A 19,787-nucleotide genomic window follows, 5' to 3' on the forward strand; every position below is an offset into this window, starting at 1 on the left:
TATTGTATGCTGAAACTGATATAACACTGTATGTTAACTATACTGGAATTAAAAATAAATGAATTTTTTAAATGCACATAAAAATTACAGCACAGTAATCATTTAACAATAATTGTAAGCGTTATCCATTGTTTCCAATGTTACTCCACATAAAGCCAAAATTGACTGTTGGCAAAATTTACATAAGGATTTATAAATAACACTGTTATGTTTTCAACTTGGTAAAGTTTAGAATATTCCTGTATTACTTTTTTTGGGGGGGGGGCAGAATAGTTAACTAGAATGGACCCAAAGTAGATTTGGCTGTTTAGCAAAAGTGACTTATCACTGTCTCCATGTAGATAATAATCTTCTGCTAGAATTCTCCCAAAGGAACCTCTTTGCTCACTGATGGGAAAAGGGGGGGGGGGGGGTGTCACTTTAACTTAGAACACATATTTTCATCATTTAATCATTTTGCTGGTGGGAATAAACTGAAAGTTATCCAGCTGGATGTGTCACTTACAAGAACATTACTGAGTAACAAAAGATTTATTCAAATATTTAATTGGAAGGAAATACATCTGGAATAAGTTTTATTGGAATTCATATAAAAAGGAAAGTAAATCTATTAGAATTAATGTCATAAACAGTTGACTTTATCTGGAACCAGAAATGCTAATGAACTGCAGCCTAGAAGTCCTAACCACTTTTCCTTGCAAACAGCCAGTCATTTTTCAATTTATATGCCAATTATACTTTATTACTTTAGGTAGAGCTTTGTTTTCAGCGAATATTTTGGAGATAGATCACTCAAATTACCTAATTCGTTTCCTTTCTCCCATTGTCTGAAAAAAGCAAGCAAAAAGAAAGTGGTAGGGGGCATTTTTGCCTGTCTTCAAGACACTTCAAAAATCCTGCTAAGATCAGCAAGTCAGTAGAAAGTCACTGTGTTTGGACTACCAGGAAGAACATGAATTAAGAGACATCTAGTTTCCCCCTTAGATGTCAACATAGATCCCATTGATCAAATAATCAAGTCTTGAATAGCGTCTCCTGCGGAGAGATTCTGAGAACATTCTACCCAAGAGGACAAGGCCTATGGCTAGGAACAGAACACCAAAGAGCAGGGTCCCAATGAGGAGCCATTTTTCAAATGGGAGGCCATGCTGACTTTCTGGAACACTCTTCAGGGAGGAACCACCTGGACTGGCCTTCCCATTTTCCTGAGAAGCACTTTTATTCGGAGCAGAAGAATCCACATTTGACAGAAGTAATGTGGCAGCAGAAGAATCCACAGTTGACAAAGAAAGCGTAGCAGGGTTATAGGCATCCTCTCTGTTCAAAGATAGGTTGGAAATTTCTCTAACCGGCACTGTTTCTGGGGGGCCTTTCCAGTCCGTAGGTGCCTCAAAGATGGTGTTTGAGACTGTTGTCGTAGTTACGCCAGCTTTGGGTGTAACTTCGGCATGTGTCAACATTGTAGACAAGAGGCTTGTGGGGGGCTGAGACGTGACCACAGCTAGGGGTGGAGCTGAGGTGGCCCCCTCTGGTTCAAAAGTCACAGAAGGTATCACCGGAGCATTGGTGGTGGGGGGAAATGCAGGCTTTGGAGTGGCAGAGGTGATATGCAGAGAGGAAACAGCCTTGGTAGTGGGGAGTGTTGTCACCTTTTCGGGCAGCAGATGAGCTATGTTTTGTTCTGAAGAAAACCGTGAACTCTGAGAATGGCCCTTTTCTTTATCAACAGGGAACCATGTACTCGCTTGATCAATCTCGAATAGTTTCTCCAAGTGATCTGAGGACCCCAACTTCTGAGAAAAGGCACCTTTCTGTAAGCTGTCAGTGGACTCTGAATAACCTGTCACAGGAGGGGGTGTGGGAGTGATCACCTGCGGAGACTGGCCATGGATGAGAGAACCTTCTTGGGTTAACTCTTGGCTTGGCAAATGAGTTCTAGCCAGAGCTGGAAAGTCTGAAAATGTAGAGAAAAGTTAAAGGGAGACTTAAATATTTCCATGCGAAGGCAGGTTAAAAAAAGACAAACATATCAGCTTGTTCAGTAAATCCCCAAACTGTTGAAACTTGACATTTCATAGAAACTTGCGCAAAATGGAAAAATACAAATTGCTAAATCAGAATCTGATGACACTGCCTCTCTACCAGATGCTGTGGTTTATTTCTAGAGTGGTGGGACAGAGGAGAAATGTGTGGAGGAGGACCAGGCAAATGAAGGAAGAGCTGGGAGGAGCAGAGCAAGGGGGCTAAGAGGAGTTCAGGAGCTGCAGCAAGAAGTTTAGGAAGATGGAGACACTTAGGGGGCCGATGCCAGGGAAGAGGGCTGGGCCAAGGCGACAGGGCTGGAAGACGAGTGGCAGAGAGAAACTCCCTGGGACTGACAAGACAGCTGGGAAGTCAGCAATCACCAAGAGAGATTTCGTAGCAAGGGCACCCGCAGGCAAGAAAGGCAAGGGGGAGCGGAGGCAGAATCCTTGCAATTTGCCTGCAATGGGGCGGAGGCAGAGGGGCCGGGAGGGAAGGTCTGGTCTCCTCCCAGGGCACCGAGGCCACAGCAGCAGCAGAAGGCTGATGACACAGTGTCCAATCAAAAAACAGGTTTCAGCACCACACACAGGGGAGGGAGGCAATTTGGGAGATTTCATTGTGACTCTCAAGGATTAAAATTTCAGAGCCAATGTCTTAGAGTCTGAGGACTGTGGGACCAAGTTTGAAATTAGGATGGCCACAGTGCTGATAGAAAGAGCCGAAAATCACACAATTCCGAGTGCTGGCTACGGAGGGACCAGCCTCACATCCTCCTCACGGTGACAGAAAGCTTAGAATTATGCTCTTAGTCTCACACACCATTCATCACAGCTCAAATTGGGAAGGCTTGTGGGAGCCATCAGGGGCAGGGAAGGATCATTTGAATTGCTCTGTATCACTCTGCTACTTGGCTGATCATTTTCACTTAGATCTGAACTGCAGAAAACACAAGGAAGGAAGAAAAGGAATTTCTTAGCATTTCCTTGTTCATTCCTCCCTGTTCTCTTTCCCCCTTTCTTCTTCAACTCCTCTCAATGCCAGTGTCTGAACTAGATTCCATTCTCTTCTCTGCTAACAAACATCCAGAGGCGACCTCTGATTTGTAATATCTTCGATTACTCTGTAAGCATCACACCTGGAACAGGTCCTTTAGAATGGTCACTCCTTAATCCGTCTAGGACAGGGGTCAGCAAATTATGGCCCGAGGGCCAAATCTAGCTTGTCACTTCTCTTTGTATGGCTTATGGGCTAACATATACATTTTTAAATGGCTGACAAAAATAAAAAGGAATAATATTTTGTGACACATGAAAATTATATAAAATTCAAATTTCAGTGTCTATAAATAAAGTTTTATTGGCATGTAACCATGCTCATTTGTTTATGCACTGTCTGCAGGTACTTCATACTATAAGGACAGAGGTGAATAGATACAACAGATTGCATATGGCCCATAAAACCTAAAATACTGGCCTGGAGGGGCTCCTGGGGGGCTCAGTCGGTTAAGCATCTGACTTTGGCTCAGGTCATGATCTCACGGTTCGTGGGTTCGAGCCCCATGTCGGGTTCTGTGCTGACAGCTCAGCTCAGAGCCTGGACCCTGCTTCAGATTCTGTGTCTCCCTCTCTCTTTGCCCCTCCCCACTCATTCTCTGTCTCTCAAAAATAGATAAATGTTAAAAAATAAAAATTAAAAAAAAAAACATACTGGCCTGGAAAGCCTAAAATACTTCTCATTTGGCCCTTGACAGAAAAAGTCTGCAGACACCTGCTCTAGGATATAGTACTTTACCCCAAAATAGAATTTGGATGATTGAAATTCCTCTTTCCTCCAACAATGCTGGAGAAAAGAGTTTCTGCTGCAGGTTACATCACGATGATAGATATAACATCACCATGAGATAAACAGTATCTCTATTTTTAGTTAGCATCAGATATTTTTCAAAAAGAACAGGACTCAACATATTCCATTTTAAAGTTAAAAAAAAAAGACTAAGTAAATGCAATGTGTGTGAACTCAGAACTTAAATAAAGCTATTGACAAGAATGACCAAAACAGCTGCTTTCTTTCTCAAGAATGTCAGTTCATAAATAAAGCAAAGCAAGGGCTAGTCCCATTTCTTGATAAGATTCATCTACTGGCAAGGATCCGAGAGGCATGCAGGGATCCTGTGCACCTGCTCCCTTCACCTCACCCGCTGATGTTTGCCATTGGGGTGTGGTGCTTTTTCTCACTCTCACAGAGATGAGCCAGCGGGGACTGCAAAACAGCCCTGTGCCCTCAATCTCTCTTTTGAGTTTCATTTTCAAGTAACTTGATGAAATAAAAAACTTAGGGACTGACTATTACTTGGAAACCAGCTGAGCAAACAGACTCCCAATTTATTGTTTCTGAACTTCCCTTATTCTAGTCCTCGGTAGAAATGACACACTGCAAAGCTGGGAAAAAAATTAAATAATTCCAAGTTGCAATGGTTTTATAGAATGAACACAGTACACTGTCATCTTTCAAGCTTTTGGTCTGTAAATATTAGCCCATCCGTTATAGGAAATGGAATTCATCTGGAAACAAACCACCCAACAGATATCTATTAATTTCACTCTAAACAGGAAGCAGATAATTTATTTTTGTGGGGACTCTCAGTCCATCAACATGGGCAGATTCATAAAGAGAATTACAAACACAATTTGTAAACATCCTGTATGTATAAAGCCTGCAGCACATGATGTCCAGGGTCCATGCCACTTTGCTCTTCAACCTGCTCTGGGCTGATGGCGCCCCCTGGTGGCTGCCACCGGAACTGTTTAATTCTAATCCGACTTTATGACCTTTACAGCCTCCCAGAAAAGATTTACACACATGCCAAAGTTCCCTTTTCTCCCATTTCCACTGGAGAGAATCTTTACCTCATATTCCCTCTTTTACACATGGATTATAAAAGCAACAACATTACAGAAGTATATGGAAGTTATAAAACAAATTCAACTATGGTTTTTATCATTATGTCTCAGCAACCATTAACATTTCTGTGTGCCTTAGGGTTAAATTTTTTTTCATGTATTTGAAAAACAACCAGGTGTTTTTCACCTGGAATTTTGTTTATTTATATACCTCAAACTTACCTTTTTTTAAGTTTATTTATTATGAGACAGAGAGCGGGAGAGAGAGAGAGGGAGAGCGAGAGAATCCCAAGCAGGCTCCACACCATCAGCACAGAGCCCGACGAGGTGCCCGAACCCACGAACCGTGAGATCGTGACCTGAGCCCAAACCAAGAGCGGGACGCTCAACCTCTCTCAAATGGATCCATCATATTTTATTTTTTTTAATTTTTTTTTTAACGTTTATTTATTTTTGAGACAGAGAGAGACAGAGTATGAACGGGGGAGGGTCAGAGAGAGGGAGACACAGAATCTGACAGGCTCCAGGCTCTGAGCTGTCAGCACAGAGCCCGACGTGGGGCTCGAACTCATGGACCGGGAGATCATGACCTGAGCTGAAGTCGGCCGCTCAACCGACCGAGCCACCCAGGCGCCCCAAGGATCCATCATATTTTATACCCAACCATTCTCAGGCAACGGGATATTTATGCTGCTCCTAGTTTTTTACTTTTCAAACTAATTTCACACACACACACACACACACACACACACACACACACACACAAACATGCTTCAAACCAATAGCTTTTTCTTGTTTGGGTCTTGCTTCTTTAAGGTTTTATGAAAGTAGAATTGCTAGATTAAGTTACCTGTAATTTCTTTAATGTTGCGCTTTCGTTATGAAATAGAAGACAGATACAGGGAAGCGCGCTCATAGAAGAAGGGGCAGAATGAAGAAGAGGTAGTGAGAAGGGATAACAGAGGCGGAACGTTGCAGTCCAAATTCCACATGATGGGAGTTCCAGAAGAAGAACAAACATTCCGGTTAGTGTCTTGAGCCCTGACCTCTTTGGACACTAAGACTGGAATATCCATTTGCTGCTGAATTACCACCCCTGGCTACCTAACAGGCTCTGCAATGTTCCAGGTGATCCAAGGGGAACAGCAAGAAGTATCACCACCACACTATAGGCTCCCAGATGATTTACACACAGGCACAAAGGGAAGGAGCCATGAAGATCTGGGGCAGCCGGAAGATCTGCCCACTGATGCCCCAAAAGGGCAGGACAACACAGTGTCCACAGAAAGTAAGGTTTTAAGTGTTTTGAAAGGCTAATTTGTTCTATGCCTCGTGTTTTTTAAAAATCAATATCTAAAAAAAAAAAATGTTTATTTATTTTGAGAGAGTGTGGGTGCAAGCAGGATGATGGCCAGAAAGAGAGAGAGAGAAGCAGGTGACGTGGGGCTCAAACTCACGAACCACGAGATCATGACCAAGGTTTTGGCTCAAGGCGGTTCGTGAGTTCAAGTCCCATGTCGCCTGCTTGGGATTCTCTCTCTCCCTCTCTCTCTGCCCCTCGCCCTGCTGGCGCACACACTCTCTCTCAAAATAGATAAACTTTTAAAATTTTTTTAAAAATTGAAAACTGTGGTAAAATGTACATACTATTTACCACTTTAACTCTGTAAGTATACAGTTCAGCGGCATTGAGTATATTCACATTCTCTGCAACTGTCATCATCATCCATCTCCAGAGCTTTCTTCATCTAGCAAAACGGAAACTTCTGTACCTTATGCCAGTTTTCTTATAGTTGGTTTATATCACTATTTAGGAAGAATTTACACAAATAATTTGTGCTTTATGCTCCTGTTTTAGGGAATGTTTGATACATCTGGTTCATTAACCAAAACTCAGACACAGGGGACAGAGTGGAGTCTGAGCCCAGGCACCCTGGGCAGTATCATTCCCCAAAGCACCTCACACATAAAACAGTCACAAGACAATCCTTCAGTGCACTCCCCCTCCCAACCCTAAAACCAGTCTCCTTAATCTTCCCCAGCTCAGTAGATGGTACCACCATCCATCTAGACTTTCAAGCCAAAAACTAGGAAATTAGGACTCAATTCCAATACTTCTGTTTCCCATGCCGTCACAACCATCCCACACCACCGGCTCTTCCTCTGAAACAGCTGTATGTTTACTTCTCTACCTCATCTGCCACCTCCCTGGTCCACAATGTCATGGCCTTCCACTTGGATCTTGCCTCTGCCTCCTACCCAGTCTTCCCACTTCCTCTCTTGCTGCCGCATTGTTGCCCCTCCCCAGTAGAGCAGTCACAGTGAGCTTTGAGAAATCACCTTGAAAACACCATGTTAACACGCCTACTGAAAACTTCCAACGGCTTCCCATTAGACACCTAAAATAAGAACTTCCTACCTTGGCTTACAAAGCTTTATGTGATCCCTCCGCTTTTCATACTTCTTGCGTTATCACTTTTTTTTTTTAAGTTTGTTTCTCTTGAGAGAGAGAGAGAAAGCAGGAGTGAGGGAGGTGAAGAGAGAGAGAGAGAGGGAAAGAGAAGGAGAATCCCAAGCAGGCTTCGCACTGTCAGTGCAAAGCCCTATTCAGGGCTCGATCCCATGAACCATGAGATCATGCATGACCTTAGCCGAAGCCAGTCCCTTAACCGGCTGAGACACCCAGGTGCCCCTGTATGTCACTCTTTATATGGTTCACTCTGAGTGAGTCAGCCAGCTGAGACTGAGACTGAAATCATTCTGCCTCAAGATATTGAAACAGGCTATTTCCTCTGCCTGAAGGTCTTCCCAGATCTTCTCACATCTGGCTTCTTACCATTCAGATCTCAGTTGAGGGGTTACTTCTTCACAGATGCTTCCTCTGATCACCTACTCAAGAGGGTCCACTCAGTGATCATCTATTACGTTGTCTTAGCTCAATCATCAGCCTAACACTTGTGGTGATATTTTTCTTGATTACTTTTTTTTTGATTACTTATAATATTTTTCTTGATTACTTATTTAGGATGGTTATTGTCTCTCCCTCCTAAAACATAAGGTCCAGAGGTAAAAACCTTGTTTTCCATGTTTCCATTTTTGTGTTCTTGGGGCAGAAAAAGTGTTTGGCACATATAGGAGATGCTAAATAACATTTGTTGTTTATTGAGTAAATGAGCAAATAGAATATTATTAATAGCCAAGGGTATAGTGAAAAAAAAAACTGTCTAAGACTTAAATAAAAGGACACTTGATACCGAAAACATTTCACCCTGAACATTAGCAAGCCAGGGCGCCTGGGTGGCTCAGTTGGTGTAAGCATCTGACTCTTGGTTTCAGCTCAGGTCATGATTTCACGGTTTTGTAAGTTTGAGCCCCACGTCAGGTTCTGAGCTGAGGGTGCAGAGCCTGCTTGGAATTCTCTCTCTCTCTCTCTCTCTCTCTCTCTCTCTCCCTCTCTTTCTGCCCCTCCCCTGCTCACGCTGTCTCTGTCTCTCTCAAAACTAAATAAACAAACTTAAAAAATATTAACAAGCCAAAATCTCACCAAGACATATCCAAATTATTATATTATTTTTTAGTTGTTTATTTTCTAAATTCTGAACAAATATGTTCAGAATGGAGACTGTATTTCCAATGCCTTGCACATAATTTGGCACATGGTGGATGCTTAGTAAATACTTCTTGAATGAACCTCCTTCCAGGTCTAGGTAATAAAATCCAGGGTGTTTGATTTCACATAATGTGATTATAAAATAATTAGAACCTAAAGACAAATGTACTAGAATTTTATATACTCACATAGATCTTAACCCTTTAAAAAATTTTTTTATGTTTATTTATTTTTGAGAACGAGAGAGACAGAGCACAAGTGGGGGAGGAGCAGAGAGAGGGGGAGACACAGAATCTGAAGCAGGCTCCTGGCTCTGGGCTGTCAGCACAGAGACCGATGCAGGGCTCGAACCCGTGGACGGTGAGATCATGACCTGAGCCGAAGTTGGACCAGCTGAGCCACCCGGGCAGCCGGGTCTTAACCCTTTTAAAACAGACCGTGGACCACGGAGACCTTATTCCAGTGCCTCTTACATTTTCTAAAGAGGTGTTTCAAAATGTTTTCATGAAAGGTCTGAGTGCCTTTTATCTCAGGAAGGTAGAAACAAAAAGCTAAACAACACAAAATACCATCATTCAGAGATCTTTCATTGGAAAACAGATGTTTGGTTTAATAGACTGAATTTTAAATCATGAGAGATTTCTGGTGTGCCTCTATATTTGTGACTACTTTTGGTAGTTTTACTTAGATTCTTTTGTAGAAAATCTTTCACATGAACCATATCCTTAAATAATCCCAATCACCAAAGAAAAAGAACAATGCTTTTATTACCTCTAATTATCCTGTAACTCATAAGTCCCTTTGCTGGTTTCAGGGGACAGGCTTCCTCACTGGGACAGAAAAATAGGTAGCAGTTGGGCTGTCTAGTTGTTTTTCGAGTGTCGAAGATCATCAGGTTACATGCTTTGTCTCCTGAAATTAAAGGTATCATAAGCATTACACTGAAATAGGATATTCTAAAGACGATGGCAATTATTTTTTCTGCTGTCCAACACAAATACCTTTGTTCATGTTGTGCATTTGCTTGCTGACCACTAATTCGTTTCCTCTTCCTTAGTACTTAAAGCAATTTGTGAAGACATTGGGTTAAAAAATCTGAATTAAGGTAATTTTGGCAAAACCCACTTTAAATAGTACATTTAATTCTTTTTTTTTTTTTTTTTTTAATTTTTTTTCAATGTTTATTTATTTTGGGACAGAGAGAGACAGAGCATGAACGGGGGAGGGGCAGAGAGAGAGGGAGACACAGAATCGGAAACAGGCTCCAGGCTCTGAGCCATCAGCCCAGAGCCCGACGCGGGGCTCGAACTCACGGACCGCGAGATCGTGACCTGGCTGAAGTCGGACGCTTAACCGACTGCGCCACCCAGGCGCCCCCCCCTTTTTTTTTTTTTTTTTTTTTAATTTTCATTTAATTCTTTTTTTAAAAAAATAATGCATTTAATTCTTTAGATAAGCCTTCCATTTGCTCAAATATCCATCAAAATACACACAGAAATACTGACTTTGCGATCTTTACACAACTCACAACTGAGTTGGAACTTAAGAAATGGATCTAACCTAATGATTTCATGTATCTCTCATATCCCAAAGGCAGACACCTATATCAGACACCTATGAAGCCATGAATCTGGCTTTCTTGAGTAGAGTCCCTAAATTTAGCATCACACCATCATTGCCCCCTTCCACAAAGGACCTGAGTGGTGTATGGAGGACAAAGTCTATCTATGTTTTACCTTTATCAGTACCATTCTTCTTTTGATTTTTCTTCTTCACATTTCTACTCTTCCTTATTTCTGCTTTTCCATTTTCCTTCCTTTCAAACTTTTTACTCTTAACTTTCATTTCTTGCTTCTTTTTCTCTTCCACCTATGCCCAGTAGAAATCATTCTTTCTATTCATCATGGTCTAGAGCTGGCTTTGGTCTCAATCTGGTGCCATCTCACATCTTGGCCTAAGACCCTTGAGGGATCAGTATACCCCTGGTCAGGATAAAGTTTTGTTTTGTTTTGTTTTAATGCTTTTTTATTTATTTTTGAGAGAGAGTGAGCAGCCAAGGGGCAGAGAGAGAGGGAGACACAGAATCTGAAGCAGACTCTAGGCTCTGAGCTGTCAGCACAGAGCCCAACGTGAGGCTCGAACTCACAAACTGTGAGATCATGTCCTGAGCCAAAGTCAGACGTTTAACCGACTCAGCCACCCACGTGCCCCAGGATGAAGGTTAAGAGGCACATAGGCTAATTATTAAAAATGCATGCTCTTTCTAAACACACACACACACACACACACACACACACACCCATGTATTAACTAACCTTGTTGTAGTAGTCATTACACAATATATACATGTAACAAATCATCGCACTGTATATATTTTCACAATGTTACATGCCAAATATATCTCAATAAAGCCAGGGGAAAATATTCTGCATAACTGGCCATCAGCACAACTTCTTCAAATCAGGCAATGGTGAGGATCAACCTTGACTCCCGCATTTGGAAAGAAGATTCAGTTAGTTTCTGCAGGGGTTTTAGGCAGAAAACCAGGCAACAAGAAAGGTACTTTAGTTTTTCCTTTCTCAGCAATGGGATAATTCTGCAATACCATTTTTGGGGGGCATGGAGGTAAAGGGAAAGGTCCATAAGCCCCCCCAAGTTGTATGCAAAACTTTGTGTCCTTTGTACTTCTTTTTTCTTAATAATTCCTTTTTTAAAATAATTTTTTAAATTTAATTTTATTTTTGAGAGAGAGAGAGAGAGAGAGCGCAAGCAGGGGAGGGGCAGAGAGAGAGAGAGGGAGACACAGAATCCAAAGCAGGTTCCAGGCTCTGAGCTGTCAGCACAGAGCCCGATGCGGGGCTCAAACTCACGGACCATGAGATCGTGACCTGAGCTGAAGTTGGTCACTCGACCAACTCCGCCACCCAGGCGCCCCTGGGCATCTTTCTAAAATCTGTGGTTATGAGCAAATTATCAAAGCACTTAAAGACCATTGCTCAGTAAATGAAGAAACAGTCTGAGATCCGTTAAAGGAGACCCACAATTATCTCTACTTACCGTAAAGCAGTAACAGTAATTCTGCTTATACAATAAAACAGCAAACCCTCATTTCTCACTAAACACCCATTATGGAGCTGAAAAGAAATGCAAGGTTTCCTGTGTTGCCAGCAAACACCCACACAGCATTCAGTCCTGTTTGCAGATGATTTGCTATTTCACATAAATGTTGATACCAACATTTAAAGAAAAACTGGAAATTTAAATTAAATCTCTGTAATTTCCATAAATTACTCCTATAGAGAATATCAAAGCACACTGCTGAGTTTGAGAAAACCATTGAAAGTTTTTTTTTCCTCCTGACGTCAAATATGTGGTATCTTTTCCACACTAATACTCCAATTCTCCAGGGCACTGACTCAATGTCTTATGATTTGATTCAATTCTTACACTAACTACCTGGAGTTAGCATCAGATTCCATAGGTTTAAGGGCTCAGTCCTGTAAGACTGTCCTCACTTAGAGGCCAGTCAAAAGTGTCAGCTCCCAGGTTACTCACGCTTCTGCCCAACTTGGCCATAAATCCAGGCTCCCACCACCCCTACTTCAGGTTTGATAATTTGCTAGAACTACTCACAGGACTCAGGAAAAGGCTATACTTACTATGATAGTTTATCAGTGAAAACACAAATGAATAGCCAAATAAAGTGTACATAGGGCGAGGTCCAGAAGGGTCCTGAGTGCAGGAGCTTCCGTCCCGGTGTACCTGGAGTGAACAATCCTCTTGCACATGTGGATGTGTTTGCCAATGTGGAAGCTCTCTAAACCTGTGTTTAGGGATTTTTTTATGGAGATTCCCTTATGTGGGCACAGCTGATTAAATCATTGGCCACTGGTGACTGAATTCAATCTCCAGCCCTTCTCCTCTACCTACAGGTGGGGGTGGAGCTGAAAATTCCAAATTTCTAATCAAGGCTGGGTCTTTCTGGTGACGAGTTCCCATCCTGGAGCTACCTAGGAAGCCACCAACAGTCGTAACTCAGGTGTGGTTGAAAGGGGCTCATAATGAATAACGAAAGAAGCTCCTAGGCTCAGGAAACGGCAAGGTTTTTAGGAGCTCTAACAGGAACCAGGAACCAAGATTATATGCATACATTTCTGACTATACCACGCCCATTATACAAAGAAGAGAAACCAAAGATATAAGAGAAAACGTATGATTCGGTTGGCCAGTAAGTCAGGTAAGAAGCATTACTCCAGTGTTGACTAGCTCTTCTAGGCTCCTTGATGGCAAGGCCTTTTCCATGTTATTCATTGTTTTGTCTCCAGCATTCAGCAAGGCATTCGGTGCTCAATAAATTTAGTGTGGGTGTTTTTTTGTGGTTAGTTATTTATTTACTTTTCATTTAGGGAATTAGGACAGGGTCATAAACAACTGAAAAATGACCACTGTTTCTCTTGGATAAATATTTCTCAAGTCTGGAACTTGAAACATGCAAAGGTATGGCTCAGACCTGTGAGCCTCTTTCCTCTGTGTCATGTGACTGGGTCAGTCCAAACAACTTCCCATGTCCCTTAAGGGTTTTCCAGCATCTTAGATGCCTATTAGAACATAACACCAGTGGTTCTCAACCTTTTTTCTACCTACACACCTGGGTGATATACACACACACTCATCAGTAACTTTGACCCAGCTTAGGGGAAGGGAGGACACACTTGTGGCACATGTTCCCAGTGAATTTGTTACCCACATTTCTACCCCATTGAGAATCACTAGGATAAACTATGCAGCCAGATCAGCCAGCTACTTATATCACAAAACACTTAAAATGAAGAGTTGCCAAGGGACTATTACTTACCTGTTATGTTTTTCGTTGAACAGCAAGAATTAATGCAGTCTTCCTGAGTTAATGTATGTACAGGTTCATTGCCTCTAATTCCCTTTGAAAGAGATGACTGGATGTCAATGACAACATCTTCTAGACTCTTCGTGTGGCAGTTCTGACTGGTGGACAGCCTCAGTGTCAGGAAGCAAATTACCACAAAAGTGTAACTCAAGCCCCATTCTTCCCTAAAGAACATTTTAAATTTCAATTTAGCCTAGTCTTCCAAGGTCAAGGAGAATCCTCCCTCTGGTCTGAATTTACTTCAAGAAGATTGTACAGATCATGGAATTTCTCTCTAGAACAAAAATAGAAAATCATCAATGAGTTTTGTTTCTTTTAATAAATCTCACGAAGATACATTTCATTTCCTTCAAGTCAATGTCAACAGCTCATGATTTACAAAACAGAAATAAACAAGCATTTTTTATGTTTCACTTTTAATAGATCAAGACAACCTTCATTAAAAACTTGGTAAAGAACTAATTAGCACAAACATGTATACTATCCCATCAGTGCTTAAAAGCTGACAAATATCTATGAAGGAAGAGATATAAACAAGAGGCCTACCCCCAAAGTTCTAGAATCCTTCCTCTTCTTGCTTCTCCTAACCAAGAGGGGAGAGGACACAAAATCTCTAGCCACCGATGAAGCAGTGATAACAGGCTTGAGCAGAGTTTCTTTCTCAGTATTAACAACCAGCATTTTAAAATCACCTACTAGGTGGTAGGCAATGTGCTATGAAATATACATATATTATCCCATTTAATCCTGATAGTAGGTCTGCAAAAAAAAAAAAAAAGAGCTACTATTTCCCTCATTTTATAGATGAGGAAACGGGCTGCCTTTCTTGTGGCTGCCTCTCCTTAAGTATCAAATCAGAGACAGGTAACTCTAATAATCTAATTCTAAGAGTTAGCTGGTCAGTAGAGGGAATTCATTCATTTTGAGAATACAAATTGTTCACTGAAGCATACTGTAGAGCAGAAATATTTCCTCTTCAATCTCATTCTCCTCCTCCTCCTCCTTCTTCTGTCATGAACCCAAACCCTTTGGTAGTCTGGTGAGGCTTAGGATCTTTTCTGAGAGACAGGTTTGAAAATATAAAAATGAGGGGTGCTCAGTCAGCTGAGTGTCCAACTCTTGATTTCAGCTCAGGTCACCATCCCAGGGTAGTGGGATTGAGCCCTGTGTCCAGTTCTGTGCTGGGTGTGGAGCTTGCTTAAGATTCTGTCTTTCTCTCTGCCCCTCTCTCTCTTTGCCCCTCTCCCCTGCTTTCACTCACTCTCTTCCTCTAAAAAACAAAACAAAACCTATAAATTCTTTAAAAAATAAATTAATAAAATACATATATATAATGAAAAATGAAATATATTAGGATTATGAAGGAAGTCAGTTATATGAAATATAATTATCAAAGTAGTTTTTTTTTTTTTTTCAAAGTAGTTTGTAAAGTGTGCCTAGAGGGGCGTCTGGAAGGCTCAGTCAGTTAGGCCTCCAACTTCAACTCAGGTCACGATCTCATGGTTTGTGAGTTTGAGTCCAGTGTCCAGCTCAGTGCTGACAGCTCAGAACCTGGAGCCTGCTTCAGATTCTGTGTGCGTCTCTCTCTCTGCCCCTCCCCTGCTCACGCTGTGTGTGTGTCTGTCTCTCTCAAAAATAAATAAACATTAAAAAAATTTTTTTTAGTATGCCTACAAAACGCTGATGTAAAATAGCAAAAAACAAAACAAAACTAAATAAATGGAGAGATGTTCCATGTTCATCAATATTAAGATGTCCATTCTTGGGGCGCCTGGGTGGCTCAGTCGGTTAAGCGTCGGACTTCGGCTCAGGTTATGATCTCACGGTCCGTGAGTTTGAGCCCCGCGTCGGGCTCTGTGCTGACAGCTCAGAGCCTGGAGCCTGTTTCAGATTCTGTGTCTCCCTCTCTCTCTGCCCCTCCCCTATTCATGCTTTGTCTCTCTCTGTCTCAAAATTAAATAAACGTTAAAAAAAAATGTCCATTCTTCTCAACTTGATCTATAGATTCATTGCAAAGTTTTTATTTTAAAGTTTACATGAAATGCAGAAAGGCCCAGAATAGGCAACATGATGCTGAAGAAGAACAAAATTGGAGAACTGACACTACCTAATTTCAATACTGCAAAGTTACAGTAATCAAGACAGTGTAGGGGCACCTGGGTAGCTCAGTCGGTTAAGCGTCGGACTCTTGATTTCAGCTCAGGTCATGATCTCACCATTCATGAGACTGAGCTCTGCATCGGGCTGTGCAATGACAACGCAGAGCCTGCTTGGGATCTTCTCTCTCTCTCTCTCTCTCTCTCCCTCTCCCTCTCCCTCTGCCCCTACCCTGTTTGTACTCCCTCTCTCTCTCTCCCTCTCTCTCTCTCTCCCTCTCCCTCTGCCCCTACCCTGTTTGTGCTCTCTCTCTCTCTCTCCCCCTCTCTCTCCTCTCTCTCTCCCTCTCCCTCTGCCCCTACCCTGTTTGTTCTCTCTCTCTCAAAATGAATAAACTTAAAAAAAAAAAAAAAAGTGTGTGCTACCGGCAAAAGAATAGACAAACAGAACAATAGAACAGAATAATAAGCCCAGAAAAAGACCCACACAAATAGAGTCAACTGCTCTTTAACAAAAGAGCAAAGGTAATTCAATGGACAGAGGATACTCTTCTTAAAAATGGTGACAGAGGGGCGCCTGGGTGGCGCAGTCGGTTGAGTGTCCGACTTCAGCCAGGTCACGATCTCGCGGTCCGGGAGTTCGAGCCCCGCGTCGGGCTCTGGGCTGATGGCTCAGAGCCTGGAGCCTGTTTCCGATTCTGTGTCTCCCTCTCTCTCTGCCCCTCCCCCGTTCATGCTCTGTCTCTCTCTGTCCCAAAAATAAATAAACGTTGAAAAAAAAAAATTTTTTTAAAAAAAAATGGTGACAGAATAATTGGGCATCCATATGCAAAAAGATAAATCTAGACACAAACCTTCCATCATTTACAAAAACTAACTCAAAATGGATCATAGACTTCAATGTAAAATGCAGAACTCTAAAACTCCTAGAGGGGTGCCTGGCTGGCTCAGTTGGTAAAACATGAGACTCTTGATCTTGGTATTGTGTGTGCAAGCCCCATGTTGGTGTAGAGATTACTTAAAAATAAAATATTAAAAAAAAACATGTTAAAATAGTTTTAATATAGTAAAAATATAACATAGGAGAAAAATCTTTGTGGACTTAGATTAAGCAATGATTTTTTAGATACAATACCAAAAGCACAATCCATGAAAGAAAAAAAATTGATAGGCTGGATTTCATTAAAATTAAAACATCTGCTGTGCCCAAGACACTATTCAGAGAATAAAAAGATAAGCCACAGACTGGGAGAAATATTTGCAAAACACACATCTGATAAAGGACAGGTAGCTAAAATATACAAAGAACTTTAAAACACAACCCAATTAAAAATGAGCAAAGTTGGGGCACCTGGGTGGCTCAATTGGTTAAGTATCTGACTCTTGGATTTGGCTCAGGTCATGGTCTCACAGTTCCTGGGACCAAGCCCCATGTGGATCTCAAAAGAGATATATAGATAACAAATAAGCATAAGAGGAGGTGCTCAACATCATAATCATTTGGGAACTGTAAATTCAAATGATAAGATACCACTATGCACCTATTAGAATGACTAAAATCCAAAAAACTGACAAAACCAAATCCTACAAAAAAAAAATCTATGTATATATGTTTATAGTAACTTTCTACATCATTGTCAAAAACTGGAGACAACCGAGACATCGTTCAATAGGTGAATGGATAAACAAAATGTGGTACATCCATATAATGGAATACTATTCAGTAGTACAAAGAAATGAGCTATCAAACCACAGAAGTACATAGAGGAACCACAATTGCATAGTGCTAAGTGAAAGAAACCGGTCTGAAAGATATGACCTCTTGTCAACCATACGACATTCTGGAAAAGGCAAAACTACATCAACAATCAAAATATCAGTGGTTGCCAGGAGGAGGAAGGGAAGGATGCGCAGGTGGAACACAGGGGATTTTTAGAGTAGTGAAATCATTCTAAATGATACTGTAACGGTTGACACATGTCTTCACATCTGCCAAAACCCATAGAACCGTACAACGTAAAGAGTGAAATCTAACATTGGGGCGCCTGACTGGCTCAGTCCGCGGAGTGTGGAACTCTTGATCTCCAGGTTGCGAGTTCAAGCTCCACATTGGGTGTAGAGATTAGATTACTTACTAATAAAATCTTAAAAAAAAAAAAAAGAGTGATCCCTAATATAAACAGTCTTTAAAACAACAAAATAGTAAAAAACAACAAAAATAGTTAAACAGCAAAAAAAAAAGAGTATATATTACCCATATATAGTAACCACACAAGTCCAATAGCTTCCTTGCTGTTGTATCCAACTTTTGTAAACAAATAACAAGTAACATTTATGTTTCTCTCATGCCAGTCTCTATGCTAAGCACTTTACATGTGTCATGTCATTTAATCCTTACAAGAATCCTAATGAAATAGATTCCTGATCCTTATGAGATAGATCCTATTATTAATCCCATTTTCAGTCAAAATAGAAACAATTGTGGGATATCTGTGCTTCTTTATTAACCTATCAAATATCAAGCAGTACATCTAATAACTGCCATAATTTTGAAGTAGTGTTGAATGAACAGGATACTTGAGATCTGTGTAATCAGTAATATAATGCGAAAACACCTGTGATTTCTACTGATGGCAAATTACAGCTGCGTCTAACTCTACCAAGGCTTTTGATCACATGCCTCTTAGAGGAAATGTTACATTTCATTGAAAGGCTACTAAAATAAATTTTGCCACTGGAGTTCACAGACTTTCAGAGTACTAGCCGTGGCTCTCCAGGTTAAGAATCCTGGCACAAGTGACCTTTTTTCATGTTGCCGCATCTTGCAAGTCTCTTTTCTAGCCCTAAAGAAAACCAGACAGGAGCAAAAAGAGGAAAACCAGGCCAATGTCTTACTTTGCAAGGATTCTGACAGAATCTCTCCTCAAGTTTTTGCAAAGAAACCAGAACTATGAGAGGGGATGGGGCAGGAACTGTGTTTTCTCTAGGCAGAATCTTCATGGCGCCTGGATTGCAAGAAGTTACTGAAGAGTTTATCGCGCTAAGTATACTCAACCTCTGTAATTCTTCTAAGCGTTATTACTTAGGCCTTAAAGGTCCACAGTCAAGTTGAATTCTGTTGAAAGCGTGAAAAAGATACAGGTGGGAGGAAGTTCAGGAGGCACTGAACTTTGACGCCTGCTTACTATAGCCACTAAAACGCACTTGTGCAAAACCGTGTCAGATATTGGAAATCATTTTCTTTCCCTTCCTTTGAGGAAATGCGTGTCGCTCACTGAGCATTCTTCTGCCTCTCCTGATGACGACGCGGAGCCAGGGCCACTTAAGACAGGTGCTGCTACACGAGCCTGGAGATCCCCTCGGGGGGCCCGCGATCCCACCAAGACCCCGGCCAGCCCTTCCTCGCCCCAACCCGGTCCCTGGCGCTCCCGGAGAGGTGGAGGGGCCTCGCCCCAGGAGTAGGAGGGGGGCTGCACTCTCCGCGCTGGAGGCGCAGCCCGCGGCCGGTCTGGGGGGGGGGGAGGGCGGTGACGCCTTTACCTGGAAGCTCCGCGACCCGGGGGCTCCCGTGTCCCACCCGCGCGAGGGCAGCCCCGACGCGCTCCCGAGGAAGGAGCGGCAGATCCGCGCGAGGGTCTTGGCGAGGGCGGCAGGGATGCTCCGCAGCTCCCGGCCGGCCCGGGGGGCGTGTGCTTCGCCAGTTCCTGCTTCCGTTGCGGCGGCAGAAAGTTGGCCGGAGGTGGAGGGGAGGGGGAGGTGGAAGGGCACATTCCTGCCCTGCAACCCGGAGCTGCTTCCCGGCCACTTGGAGCGCGGTCCTCCGGGAGCCCCTCCCCGCGGTGGCTCCAGGCGCCCGGCGATCGCGCACAGCCTGGGAAGCAGCCGGCCGCTGCCACCCCACCCGCCCTGCTGCTGCTGCGGCCCCCGCGAGGGGCGTGGGCGCGACCCGCTGGATTGTCCGCGGGCCTGCAGCGGCGCCCGCTCCTTCCCGAGGCCGCAGGACGCGCGCCCACACCAGAGGAAAGTCAGACGGTGCAAAACATGTGCCCTGCATTCTGCCTCTGCCTCTGTGTCCCGGACTCGGTCCCCCTCCCAGAGGGGCAACCTCTGAGGGCGGTTTCTCCCTTCGGGACTTTACACTGCTTTCTATCCGGGGCCCGGCTGTGAGAATCTGCTTTCGATAATTCCAGGCATGGGGGGTCCTCAATTACAGTTAACAGTTCTGCAGTTAGCCATCACGCGCAGGTCAAGCC

The 19,787-nt window shown here is 42.7% G+C and overlaps 1 protein-coding gene across 2 annotated transcripts; it reads right to left on the reverse strand.

The window, feature by feature from the left end:
- Positions 1–512: 512 nt before the first annotated feature.
- MANSC1 (MANSC domain containing 1) lies at positions 513–19,333 on the reverse strand. 2 transcript variants are annotated; one of them, XM_047865376.1, is made up of 4 exons: positions 19,075–19,321; positions 13,391–13,712; positions 9,307–9,447; positions 513–1,954 (listed from the first exon to the last, which is right to left on the reverse strand). In XM_047865376.1, exons 2-4 carry the CDS (start codon positions 13,611–13,613, stop codon positions 981–983), a joined length of 1,338 nt encoding a protein of 445 aa, XP_047721332.1. In that variant the 5' UTR covers positions 13,614–13,712; positions 19,075–19,321; the 3' UTR covers positions 513–980. The 2 variants fall into 2 exon arrangements, with proteins under 2 accessions (XP_047721332.1, XP_047721333.1); XM_047865377.1 differs by lacking the exon at positions 9,307–9,447 and having other exon boundaries at positions 19,075–19,333.
- Between the last annotated feature and the right edge of the window lie 454 nt (positions 19,334–19,787).

The sequence above is a fragment of the Prionailurus viverrinus genome, chromosome B4, assembly GCF_022837055.1.
Source record: "Prionailurus viverrinus isolate Anna chromosome B4, UM_Priviv_1.0, whole genome shotgun sequence".
Lineage (NCBI taxonomy): Eukaryota > Metazoa > Chordata > Mammalia > Carnivora > Felidae > Prionailurus > Prionailurus viverrinus.

Bases quoted from the DNA above. Each gene is read 5' to 3' on its own strand.
- MANSC1 (XM_047865376.1), bottom strand. From the start codon at position 13,613: ATGTTCTTTAGGGAAGAATGGGGCTTGAGTTACACTTTTGTGGTAATT. The intron at 9,448-13,390 runs GTAAGTAATAGT...CTTTAATTTCAG, and splicing joins TTCAACGAAAAACATAACAG to GAGACAAAGCATGTAACCTG. The intron at 1,955-9,306 runs GTAATAAAAGCA...CTACATTTTCAG, and splicing joins GAGTTACAGGATAATTAGAG to ACTTTCCAGCTCTGGCTAGA.